We start from the raw sequence: 13,428 nt of genomic DNA on the forward strand, positions 1-13,428 counted from the left end.
ACCATAAGGAGGGCAACTATTGCTATTGTTTTCTTAAACAAAACAAAGGAACGAAATAAAACAGAGAAAGGACTCATGAGCCCAATGAAGGTGGCCCTTCAGCAGATTCTGCAGGCTTCCCGAGGGCGCATACCCTCTTGAATAAACAACTGTGAGTCTCATTGTTTTATAATCATATTTTATTTGGGATTGCAAATCATATTGCCCAGTTTAATCACTTACTCGCCAAAAATTGAGCTGTTTTAAAAACTCAATCCACTTTCAATCAAGATCTGTTGCCTTGAGGGCTTTACAGAGACTAGTCTCCACCCCAGGCACGGGCCCGGCCCCCACAGGAGTCCTGGGGCGCTTCCCTGACAGTGGGAGTCTGCAGGGAGGGGCCAGCCATCAGGAAGATGTCTTTGAAGGTCACGAAATTCATTTGGCTGTATAAGTTCTGGTGTGTATGCTAAAATAATCAGTCACGTTACTTTATAGTCACACCTCGTACTCTTGCTCTGGAAAATCAATAAAGCGAGGAGAAGGACAGGGATATGGTGTATAACTATTTAAAAGAGAGAAAACAAAAAATAATATTATGTGGAAATGGTCCTGGAGGAAGTGCAGACCTAGTTTTCATAAGCAGGTTCGATTTTATCTCCAAGCTCATCACTGAGTTATTAAACCGAAGTACCCAGCCTATCCTAGGCAAAAATACAAAAATAAAAATAAGAAAGGGGAGATAGCAGGCATCCTTCTCTAGGTGCTGGGAGGCAGTGGGAATTATCCACAGCCTTTAAAATGAATTTCTAAACTGTGTCCATTATTCACACTCTTAATGTTCTGTTCCACCAAATGTCACAAATTCTAATGTTGCTTTGCCTGGGAAACTTCCCTACCTAAAGTGTTCCCTCCTCTCCTCTGCCACCTGCCTTCCAAGCCGCAGCCCAAGACTCTTCCCAAAGTCACGCCTGACTTGCTAGTGACCCAGAAAGAACCAGGGGCAGGAGCTAGAAGGGGAGAAGCTCCTTCTAGGGAGCGTCACCAGCTGCTGAGACCCGGCCCCCGCCTCCCCCCACCCCTGTCACCCCCTATCTGTCACGGAGGATGATTAGGGTATCTAGGCAGAAAAGGAGCAGCCATTCATGGGTCACTTGAATCATATCTAACTTCCTTCACATGAGCAACTGCTGGAGTCAGGACAGACTTGCCTGTGCTACAGTATCCACTAACCAACATAGAAGTCATCCAGTTCAGATCTAGAAGCTTCCATGATCATCTGTGCCAACTTCCCACACTACACAGTCAATGCTTTGGTGACATTCCTGAGGGACATGGAGGGACACTTCCAACCTGCTGAAGTGTATGCCAGCTACCTGGCTGGACAGCTGTATTTTCTCTTTTTCTCTGATGTTGAACTTGAAGCCAGCCCCATTCGTTGGCCCTACTTTTGCCTCAAGATTTCATCCCCTCCTGGTCCTGAAGTAAACAAGACACCAGCTGGGGATATAACTCAGTTGGCAGAGTGCTTGCCTCCATGCGCTAAGGCCCTGGGTTCGATCCCTAGCACAGGAAAAAAAAAAAACAAACCTGGAAGCTCAGAGTCTGCACAAGTGTGATTTTAATGTTGCACACCTCTGTTCAGCAGTCCCTCCATTCCCACCAGGCCACTGGGCCAATGACCACCCTTTTCAGTGATGTCCAGCTGGACCTGGTTGCCCCGCCCACCATGGCCAGGTGCTGCCTTACTGGATCAAGTAACTGCGGTTCACCATAATTAAACAGGATTTTTATTGTAGAGCCTTTTAGGGCCTTTGACCTGCTATGAATCTCCACGAAGGGCCTGTACGAACACCTAACGTGCCAACATCTTGAGGAACAGAATGTGGAATATGGCAGCCAAGCTGATCTTAAGTCTGCAAATTCCCACATCCCTAGACTGGATGCCTCTTTCCCCCACTCTGGTTGTACAGGGGAACACAGTCATCCCTTTGTGTCCACAGGGCTTCAGTACCAGGACGCCCAAGACTTGAGGATGCAAAATTCCTCAAATAAAATGGGCAGCATTTGCACATAACCTACGCACCCTCCCGCACACTTTAAACCACTCTGGATGACTTACAATACCCCGTGCAGGGGAGTGCTGTGTAGATAGTTGTTGTACTGTACTGAAATGGGGGAGTCCTGTCCATGTTCAGTTCAGCTGCAAGCATCACAGACCTAACTACTCAGAGGATCAGTGAGACCCAGGCGCGGATGAGGGCGGGTGCAGCAGGATCCGCCCACACATCACTCATTCTGGTGGATTCGGTGTGATGCTTGGTACGCAGCCAATTCAAGTTTTGCTCTTTGGAGTTTACTAGGATTTTTTTTTCCTCAGATATTTCAATTTGCATTTGGTTGAACCCAGACTCCACAGATATGAAGGGCACTGCTCTTAAATACCTTCCTGCTTGATGAAATCAAGGTTTCTCATGTGGCTCCCATACACCAACCACCCCAAAGGTTTCTTCTAAATATAGTCAGGGAGTCTATGTGGGTCTAGAATTGGAATCCAGTTCTCCCACAGATAGAGCAAGCTGTCTTCTGAGGAGGAAATTTCCAAGTATAGTGGTGGACTTTTCTGTGACCATCTTAAGTCTTTTGAAAAAAAAAAAAATTAGTTGTAGATGGACACAATACCTCCATTTTATTTTTTTATTTGTTTTTATGTGGTGCTGAGGATCAAACCTAGTGCCTCACACATGCTAGGCAAGTGCTCTACCACTGAGCTACAACCCCAGCCCCATCTTAAGTCTTAATAATCCTCATTCATGTTTTAATTTAAATAGGTCTTCGGAGGAGCTTGACCAGAGCACTACCTCACTCTGATTCCTACTTTAACGATTTGTACCTCTGGGTCTTGGTACCTGAACTTCAAATGCAGCCTGGCATTAAGAGCCCTTCCACCTTCCCGAGACAGCTCTTCTCTACATGGTCCTGTAGCTGCTTAGACTGCTACGCTCTCCGGCTCACAGCCTTGTCGGCCAAAACTGCCCCATTACTCCATCTCCTGGACGTTCTACTCCCCTGGTAGAAACCGTGAAACCTGCGTCCTGAAAACTCCAGACCCAAAGCATGAAGCTGCTTTCCTCTTCATCACTAGAAAGGAACAATTTCCCATTCTTTAGTAAAATTGCTTGTTCTTTGCTAAGTATGCACACTCATTAAAGAAATAGGAAAAATGCAGAAAGACTAAAAGAAGAAAAAAAATCAGCCAGAACTTCACCACTGAAAGAAACCTACTATTAATATTTGGGTTATTTCCTTACACTGTCTCTTAGAGAATAAAGAAATCTTTATCCTCCCGACAGGAATCCAGCTGCCAGTTCTTAGGCATTGCTTTGAAAGTTTAAACACACTAGTACTTAAGGTCGCCTTGAGCAACATTCAAGTCATGCAACTTATTTCTTGGAGTAAGAATTTCAAATCATTTTATACAGAAAAATGGGAGGATTTCTTTTGTTTGTTTTTGTGTTTTATCCTGCTGCTGGGAATCAAAGCTAGGGTCTCATGCATTCTAGGCAAGAACTCTACCGCTGAGCTACACCCCAGCTGGAAAATGAGTTTCAAAATATTTTACCTGGCATGTCAATCATTTAGCATGTGCTTTCTGTCCTTCTAGCTAACATGATCTACATCCCCAGCTCCATCTCCAAACCCTGTGGAGCAGCCCTGAGCACCTGACACCCCAGGTCCCTTGCCCAGTCATGCATCTGTCAATGTAGACCATCATCATTGAAAAATGGCATCAAATGCGGTCTGGGGAAAACCATCAAACTATTCCACCCCTAGCTTATAACAGTCTCTTTTTTATTGTAATGAACTTATTTTGTCTTCTTCCCAAATCCATGTGTGCTCTTAACTTAAGGTTTATGAAGTCCATGACATGATCTATGTGCTGCAAGGTGAGTGACTTCACAAGAGACAGGCCGTCTGCAACAGTTAGAAAAGCAGACAGCAAGTTGGCTCACACTGAAAACACACTAGGCTTCCAGAAAGGGGTGAGTCATGTGGCAGGAGAGTTAAGATCTGTGTGGAACTGCAAAGGCCAACCCAAGACCAGAGGAAGAAAGCACCGGCAGAGACCAGGAGCAGGAAGGGGCCCTCAGCCAGCATTCACTAGGTGCCAACTCTGTGCCAAGAATTGTGAGAGGAAGAGATGGGACGCAAAATCTGGTAAAAGCAGAGCTGAGAAGGGATTTATGAGTGCCTCTGGGAAACGGGAACGTGTCCCCGGGGTAAAGCCCCTAAGCTAGCCATTGAAGGAAAAGCAGAGGACAGACACTCCAAGCAGGAGGCTATCTGCATGCAGCCCTGTGACCGCAGCTGAGCTGCTCACACCTCGACGTGTCCGCAGCACAGGAAGAGGGGGAGGCAGGGCAAGGGCCTTTAATGGAGGACACAAGACTGGAAGATGATCTACATCCTTAGCTACTGGAAGTCTTGTGTCCTGAGCTGCTGGATGTGGACTTATTGACTTGACTTCATTCAACCAAATGCTAATAGGGCCTCTGTGCTGTGGACTTGAAGTTTTCGGAATTGTCATGAGAGAGGGGACCTTGCCCTTACCCCTAGAGGACTCGCAGGCTGAGGGACACAATGAAACCTTGGTGTCCCTGATGATTTTACCTGCTCAGCTCTCCATTGCAGTCTCACCTGGCCCCAGGGCAGGTGTCACTCCTAAAGGAAGGACTAGTGTGCTTGATCATTTAGAACACTCCACTGGCCACAATTGCCCCTTGCTGTCAGTGTCTCCATATGTCCAGGTCCTTGCCTGTGAACCCTCTCACTGGAGTCAAAGCCCCCCTGCCAGCTCTCCACCCCCAAAGTTCTGCTGCTTGGTCACTTCCAGGAATGTTGTCTGGAAGAGGTGGGTGGAGAGCCCAAGGATGGTTACCTTCATGCTGGATCAGGGAGTGGACCCAAGAGCACCCCAGCCAGGGCGCACACTCCAGAAGTCCCCTCCCCTTCAGCATTAACCTCTGCAGACATCAAGGTCACCCCAGAGCTTCCATGCCTCCCTGCCTTGGGCTTCTGACCCAGACCTCCTGTTCTGTGACCTTGCACGGGGGCCCCCACCTTGCCTGGCACACATTAACAGGTCAATAAATATCTGTGTGATAACAAATGGAAGTCAGCTCGCACTTCCTATTCACCACCTGGGCTTCGTGCCGCTATCTTAATCTCTGCGTCTTTGAACCCAGTTATTAATTTGGCCCTGAGAATAGATTACACATGCACAGCTGCCTTGCTGAGCGGTGTGGGGTCCATGAGTAGCTGCTGGGAGCCGATTGTAAACACCCCGTTACCGCAGCTTATCAGCCGGGACACAGGCCCCTTTACGTGATCATAGCAACGTTAATCTAGGCCATCCAGTCATCCGCTCATCCAGCATTTATTGAGGCCATACTGTATGTCAGGCACAGAGCTGGGAGTTAAGAATACAGAGAGGAAAAGGCACAATAAAGTGGAGAAAAGGGTACAATAAAAACATTGAGACCACCTGGAGGACTCTGGGAAACAGAGTTTGAGAACCACAGAATGTAGCTATTGATGCAAAACTAATATCAATAAGCATTAGCAATAAATTAAAAATAAACTTATAAACCTAAACCACTAAAAATTGGGAGTGCTTCAGGGGATGGAACCCAGAATCTCACACCTGCCAGGCAGGCACTCTACCACTGAGCTATACCTAGTCCCAAGACATTCTCCTCGACTTTTAGGTTGCCCAGGTGATAGTTAATTACAGTAGCCAACATCTGCTATGCACCTACTGTACGCCACGCCTCATGTGTTGGGCTCTGCTAGGCACAGGCACATGCTGAGCCGTTTTCTTGGGGCTGCGGGGTGAGGGTTAAGCATTTGCTCTGGGTTTTGCATGAGGCTGGTTTCAATGCCAGATAAGCTACAGATAGAAAAGTTCAAAAGATAATTAAACCAGTTAAAAAGCAAAACAGCACTGGGACCGGAGCCGGGCTTCAGAGGCAATTTCCAAGAAGTAATTTCATCATCATAGAACATCAAACGTGAATTCCACTTTCAGCTATGCAAATTCCAAAAGAATAATACCTCACATTTGCATAATGCTTGATGCTTTTCAAAGTGCTTTCCCAGTTATTAATCTACAGGAGGCTTTATTTGCCACCGGAAACATAAATCGAAATTCTGTTCAAACTCCATTATTTTTTCCACTTTCCTCTCAAAACCCAGAGCCACCTCAATCCAGGTGCTTCCGATGGAGTGGGTGACTCTACTACGTGGAACGGACAGGATGGATATGCATGAATGTAGCATATTGTGAGGTCTTCGATCTCCACACATCACAGATCCAGGCTTAAGAAAATCTGTGGTTGAATTAACAAGACCACAGGGGAGCAACTGGTAGTGCAAGATTCTTTCAGGATCTCAGACTTCGTGGAAGCCGTACATGTTCATTGGAGTCTATCCCCTTCTATTAGATATTAGAAAATTAAGAAATTAGTTCTACCAATTTCTCCCTAAGTCCACAGAAATCCCTGCCAATGACTTTCCCACAAAGTGGCCCACATTTGCCAAACAGATTCCCTGTTCTTTCCTGTTTTTATTGTAATAGGAACCAAGAGGCTGAATTTGCTGTAAATCCAACAAAGAGGATCGGGGGGAAAAGGAGGTGAGAAGATATGACAGGGTATGAGGGTAGACTTCTCCCCAAATCTAATGCCTTTCCAATTTGTTTCTTTTTCCATCTCTTTCAAACTTAATTACGTGTGGCGTTCCCAGCCACTGAATCACCAGTGTTCCTGACACTTCAATCTCATGCATTTTAGCAAAAGATTAACCTGCCTGTTTGCTTTTAATTCTGAAGCTGTGTTAATACTCAACTCCCTCTAGATTAGGAAAGAAGAAAAACACACTCCCATATACCCCACCCCAGCAGCAGCAGGGCTCCAGGGCTGACATTTCTGACGATGTCACTTACCATTTCAGGAGGGCCAGGAGAACCACCAGCAGGGCCACTGTCACCATGGGGCCACTCACTTCCAGTTTCAGAAATTCCAAGGCTTCCGTCATTCCTCTGAGACCCCAGAGGGATGTTCCTCCAGACAAAAGTGGGGGGCTAATATCCCTGCCCTGACAGGAGCTCCAAGCTGCAGGTGGCAGAGGAGGAAACAAGCACCCCAAAACTCGTCACGCCAGTGGATCCCCCAAAGTGTGCTCTTTCTCAGAGAGTCTCTTAACAAAGAGGAAGGAAGAGGAGGGGAAGACAGGGTTTGAGGGTAAGGCAGTGAATCAGCAACTTGATCTTCTTGATGACTACACTGTCAACAAACATTTATGTTCACTTCCTTGGGAAGCAATAGCAGACGGATGGTCCCAGGTTTGCTGAGAAACGAAATGGTGGAAGCCGCAGACTGCTACTCTGACAAGCCGTCCTCCAAGAAAGCCGCTCCTCCGAAATCTGCATCGCTACACTTCTTTAAAATTCATAATTAAGTGAAGACATGAACCTTTTCTGAAGGTCCCTGAAAAATCTGGAGCCCAGCATCAGTCTGATGGAAAACACTCCCTGCTTTGGGGCCAAACACCCCACAAGTTTCCTTAGATCCTGGGCCTGATGGCTGGGAGGGGTCCTCAGCATCCGGCTGGCAGAGCAGACCGCAGACCTTGCCTCAGGTCAGCCTGGGCCCTCAGCATGCGTCGGAAGATTTCCCGGAAGCCTAAAGGCATGTCCACGGGCCAGTGCGTGGGTCCTTTGTTCCAGCTCTGAGCCATCTGACTGACTAGACGGAGTCATTCTCTGCTTATTACTCAGCCTATTCCACCTGTGGTGACGGGGAGGGCGGATCGGAGAGGAACCGTACATCATGACACCCTCCCCTTGTCCAATGTGGGGGCTCTAGGCCATGTTCAGGACCAGATCCCGGAAAGAGATGGACAACAAAACAGGGAGGGAGACAGAATATGAATGACAGGTGGAGAAAAGGACTGCGAAGCCATCAGGACTGGGCTGTGCTGGGACTCAGGATGACCCACAACGGGGCGTGGCAGCGGAAGTCTATCTCAGGAGGAAAGCTTCCAGCCAAGACACGTCCTCGTCGGTGGAGGAGGATTCATCCTGTCAGGAGCCGCCAGCAAAGCCTCAGGGACATGCATGCAGGTCCTACGGTCCTAAAGAACATCACTCCTGTAGGCACTGCAAAGAGGCCAGTGCGAATGAGTCCAGAGAGCCAGCTGCAGGCGGGGCAGCTGGGAAGAGCCGAGGTCTCCAGGTGCCAGATACCCACCGAGGTCGCTGGCTGAAGCCTGGGCTTTTTTTTCTGAGTCACCTCAGGGTTTAGTGTGGCCACATTTACGCCTGTGCCAGAGCACTTGGGCTGGACAGAGAATTCTTTGGGAGGCAAAAGCCGAGGTCTTCTAGAAGTCTACTGCTTCACCCATGAGGAGGCCTGGACCAGAGTAGGGAGGGACTGGACGGATGTGATGTATGTTGGGGTAGATGTCCCGGGATTCACAGTGGATTGCTGTGGAAGAGAAGTGGAAGGAGGGACCAGGTCTGACTTCCAGATTCCTGACTTGCACTATTGGTGTGTGGGGTGCCATTTATGAAGACTGGGAAAATGGAGTTTATTGGGAAAATCATAAATTCTATTTTGATCCTGTAAAACTTGAGGTGCCTGGGAGATTGTGAGTGGAGCTGTCAAGTCTGAGAGGAATCTCAGTCAAGAATAGAATTAATAACCACAATTAGTAACTCTGATAGGCCGGGTGTGGTAGTGCATGCCTATCATCCCAACAACTTGGGAGGCTGAGGCAGGAGGGTCACAAGTTTGAGGCCAGCCTCAGCAACTTAGTGAGACCTTGTGTCACGGTTATTAATAGTAATTTACGGAGTACCCTCCATGTGCCAGTTGCTATTCTCTGAGCTTTCGTGTGCTCATTGAATCCCCATGAACAAGTCTATAAGGTGAAACTTGTGGATTAGCCCCACCTCACAGAAGAAACTGAGGCGTAGGCTATAAGACCCCAAGGCCCATTCCTTCCTCAAACGTTCTACCCAAGCCTGGAAGTCATCAGCATAATTGTGGTATTTAAACCCAGGGAAATAGCTGAGTTACAGCCATGAAGAAGACAGTGACCCCCATAGGTTTCGGCTGCCCTGGCCCTCGTTTTGTGTGCTGGCTCAGTGGCCCCAGCTGCAGTACCCAACCTGTCCCCGGCTGCAGCCCAGCCCCCTTGGATTCCCCTCCCCTCTGTCCCATCCCACCAACACAAGGGACCTCTCGCATGGCAGGGCCTGCACTCCACAGGGACTAATGATCTGTCTGCAGTCCCAGAAGCCACTGTGCAGGGTGGCTGAGAGTTCATCATGGCCACGTGTTCAGCCTGGGAGAAGTGACTTTGGACATGACTTAATCCAGAGCATGTAACACACACGCAGAAAAAAAAAAATACTTTGAAGGATTCTGAGGTGAAATAAACATGAAGAAGGCTGGTGTAAGCATCCATAAGTTTATTTACTGTATGACCTCTCAGAGACACGAACCTGCCGACGGGCACTGGGGACATCCCACAGCGGGCTGTGGAGAGCAGTGTTGTCCAAGTGCAGCTGACCACAGAATCCGCCTTCAGAGACATTTATTACCATGCCCCAGATGCAGTGCTGTAAGGCACTTGCTTCGAGAAATGTTGACCAAGGAGTGCTCGTTTGCAGAGGAGGAAAGAGAAGCCCGGTAGAGGTAAGTGGCTGGTATGAGTTTCGGTCACTGTTCAGTGACAGAGGCCCGCCCTCCAATCCCCTTCTTGGGCTCTTTTCTAGGCCACGCCCTTCACGTCACCCTGTGGACATGCTCCTGCCCACCTGGCCCTGGTCCTTCCTGTTCGTGGAGATGACTTAGCATGCTGGTGGCTGGCCCAGAGATGTCCAGCTTTCTTGAGGGGTTGCCAGCTCCCCGGATGGCACTGAGTGCACTCTGTCATCCTCTGACTAACAGGCTTGGCGTCCTCCCAGGTGACTCATGATTTGTGGAAACTGTGAATGTTGTGGAGAGGTTTCTGTACCCTTTCTGTGCCTGCTGCAGAGCAGAGATAATACTCAGAATCGTGGACAGTAAATTAACCCAGGTGAAGGGAAAGGGTCAGAAATGAGAGATCTAAGGGATTTTCATCAGGAAAGTCACATGGATACGGACGTATGGCAATTTTAATATCTGCGGTGACAGTCTGGAGAGGATCTTTCCAGGATGAAAGGCGGACTGTTGCCATGATATTTACCATCATTGAACATTAGGCCTTTAACTACTTTACGGACGTTTTTATTTTAACAATATGTCTACTAAAAATAATCAACTCAAGGCCTGGGGTTGTAGCTCGGTGGCAGAGCACTTGCCTAGCATGTGTGAGGTACACAGTTTGACTCTTGGCACCACATATAAATAATAATAAAAAAAAAAGGTCCATTGACAACTAAAAGAATATATTAAAAAATAATCAACTCAACATATCCCATGACTGCAGCTCCCACAAACAAACCCCACTGACACATCAGCACACACCCCCGGTGTCTTTCTCCACACAAGTGCAAGTGTGCATCTTTTCAGTTTTTGTGGAAACAGGATCATCATGTTCATGCCATCCTACAACTCACCTTTAACTCACTGTGTCCTGAACATCTTGCCATGTCCACATCTAGAGAAATACCCAGGACTCCAATCTACAGATGCACTTAGTGCATCTCCTGATGAATGGCATTTGAGTTGTGTCCACATTTTCCCAATTTTAAATGAATTCTTAGAAATGGAATTGCTGGACCCAAAGGCATGTGTAAATTAACCCAGAATCAAAAAGTTCTGATAGGCTGGGTGTGGTAGTGCATGCCTATCATCCCAACAACCTGGGAGCTGAGGCAGGAGGGTCACAAGTTTGAGGCCAGCTTCAGCAACTTAGTGAGAACTTGTGTCAAAATAGAAGATGAAAAGGGCTGGGGATGTGGCTCAGAGGTAGATTGTCTCTGGGTTCGATCCCCAATATTACAAAAGGAAAAAAGAATGCTGGGATGTTCTACCCTGCACACAGGCAGCGTGGCTTTCCCTTCCTGAGTGTACGCAGGGGCCCCCTGACCCCACAGAGCGTTTCTCTCTGTCTCACCCACTCCCGAGTCTATCTTTTTCTCTTCCTACCTCCAAGTCACATCTCCCCAGAGTTGAGTCAACTGTTTGGACTTAAGTCTTGTGTTTCTTTCTAAAGCTTTCGCTCCATAAATGTTCCCTGTGTTTAAAAACTGCCTGTGCAGACGTCTACATGGGGCCTTCCCTCCCCGTGGAAGGCTCCCAGCTGCTCGGCTCTGAGCGGGAAGGTCTCTGACGAGGAGCGAGGCAGAGGCTAAAAGAGGCCAGGTCGGGTCCTGGGCAGAGATGATGGTGTGCCTGGGCACCTAGGGAGACAAGCAGCCTTGACCTGCCACCTCGTTCCCACCTCACAGCGCCCCAGGAGGACGTGAGCAGTACTCTCATTCTTGGGTTCCAAGCTGAAGAAATCGGAGGTCTCGTGACTTTCAGGGACATGCCAGGCGGTCTGATGTCAGAAACTCAGAACATCCTAGAAACCAGACGCGAGCCCAATCTTCCCATTTTAAACCCAGTGTTTTTTCCAATAAATCTAAAGTCACACCCTAGCTTTGAATATCTACAGCTTGCCAGGCCAGTCTAGGTTGTGACACGGTTTACCAATGCCCGCCGCCCCAGTAAAGGACAGCAGAGGTTGGCACGTGCCTGTGATCTGCTTCACTTCCTAGCAGATTATCCAGGGCCCCTTTGGAAGGCAGAAAACCTCGGCTGCCCCCATCTCCTCAGTGCCATCCAGTATCTTAGGAACTCTGTCTAATTTTGGAGAACGGAAGATCAGGTTAGGAGGACTCACCTGTTCCTTCATTCCTACAGTCAGTGACACTGAACCAGCTGCTGGCACTGGGGTTAGGGTCCTAGCACATAAGACCCAGGTCTCACCAACAAGGGGCTCTCCTTCCCGCACGTGGAAACAGACCCAAAAGCTCCTGAGTTCCATCTGCCATAACTGTGATGGCAGGAAAATGCACAGGACTTGAGAAGGGACAACAATCAGAGAACAGGAGACGCATAAAAGGTTTGGAATAAATGACACCTGAGCTCAGACTAGACAGATTGATTCAGCAGCAGACGAGAGCAGGGTGGATGTCTGGGCACAGCTGACACTGGCTTCGAAGCATAGGAAGCTGGGAAGAGGGGGAGATGGGGAGATGCCCGAGGACAGATCGTGCAGGACATTGTGGGCCACGCCAGGGAGTTCACGTTTATTCTAATGTCAGAGGGAAGTCAGAACAGGAGCTGAAGTTGATCAGCAAGAGGATCAGATTTGCTTCTGGAAATATCCTCAGGAGGCAGGTTTGATGGTCTACACCTGAAGTGCCGAGTTGAACCCAGAGGTTGCAGATCACATGGGTAGGAGATGAGGCTTAAATAAGGTAGTGGGCATGGAAATGGGAGGAGGGGACCTGGCCTTCGAGATCCCTGGGAGGGCGGAGTGATAGTATTTGGTTGCTGATTGAGCGTGGGGTGGAGAAGTGGGAAGTCCAGGATAATTCCTAAGTTTCTGGCTGTGTGGAGCCAGTGGTGGTGCACAGAGCACATGTAGGACTCAGGGAAAGGACCGCATGTGGAAAATGATAGTGGCTTCAGCATCCGCATGCTCAGTGCGAGTCCCTGGTGACCGCACAGGCAAAGATGCTAGGAGGTGGCCAGAACTATTGAGGGCAACAGAAAATCTGACGTAGGGGAGCGGCGTTTGTCTCGAGAAGCATTGCATACAGAGGTGGCAAAAGTGCGAGATAAAACTGGTCACAGAGGGCTGGGGATATAGCTCAGTTGGTAGAGTGCTTGCCTTGCAAGCACAAGGCCCTGGGTTCAAATTCCCAGCTCTGCAAAAAAAAAAAAAAAAAAAATGACTACAGAGAACAGTGTCAAGAAGCCAACCAGGGAAAGAGCTCTAAGAAGGGCAGCCTGGGAAGGTGGAGGAGAGAAGACCCAAGAGGCAGGAAAACCAACAGAGAGGTCCCGAGTCAGTGCTTGAGAGCGTAGCTCTTTATTTTCAAATGATCCAAGTTCAAAACCTGCTGCTTCCGTAGTTCAGATGGTCTTAGAAAGCTGTGCAACCTCAGACCTCAGACCTCAGTCTGTCACAGCGAGTTCTGGGGAAGTCCAAGGACTTCAAGGAGGCGTCTTAGCGCTCTGACACACAGTAAGCTCCTTCGGCATGTGGGCTGTGATTATTTTCACTGAGACTACTAGAGGACAGTGGCAAAAGCAGGAAGTGCCCAGGGGCGTTGAACATTCCAGGAAGACCAAGTGAGGTGGCTACGGAAGCGCTGGATTTGGCCAGTTGGTCACTGCAGCC

At 48.5% G+C, this 13,428-nt stretch overlaps 1 protein-coding gene and 1 long non-coding RNA gene across 3 annotated transcripts in view; both read right to left on the minus strand.

Annotated features, from left to right (window-relative positions):
• Positions 1–7,859, minus strand: part of TBXAS1 (thromboxane A synthase 1) — a 159,789-nt gene extending 151,930 nt beyond the window's left edge. Inside the window, exon 1 of one of the 2 annotated variants that reach the window (XM_079152220.1) lies at positions 6,983–7,859. In XM_079152220.1, coding sequence (XP_079008346.1) covers positions 6,983–7,074 — 92 coding nt within the window. In that variant the 5' untranslated portion in view covers positions 7,075–7,859. The remainder of the gene's footprint in view (positions 1–6,982) is intronic. The other variant, XM_079152219.1, reaches the window with a different exon arrangement.
• Positions 7,860–9,504: 1,645 nt separating this feature from the next.
• Positions 9,505–13,428, minus strand: part of LOC306667909 — a 37,459-nt gene continuing 33,535 nt past the window's right edge. The window contains exon 4 of the long non-coding RNA XR_013765675.1: positions 9,505–10,076. This is a non-coding gene — a long non-coding RNA (uncharacterized lncRNA). The remainder of the gene's footprint in view (positions 10,077–13,428) is intronic.

Source organism: Sciurus vulgaris, assembly GCF_902686455.1.
Source record: "Sciurus vulgaris genome assembly, chromosome: 8".
Lineage (NCBI taxonomy): Eukaryota > Metazoa > Chordata > Mammalia > Rodentia > Sciuridae > Sciurus > Sciurus vulgaris.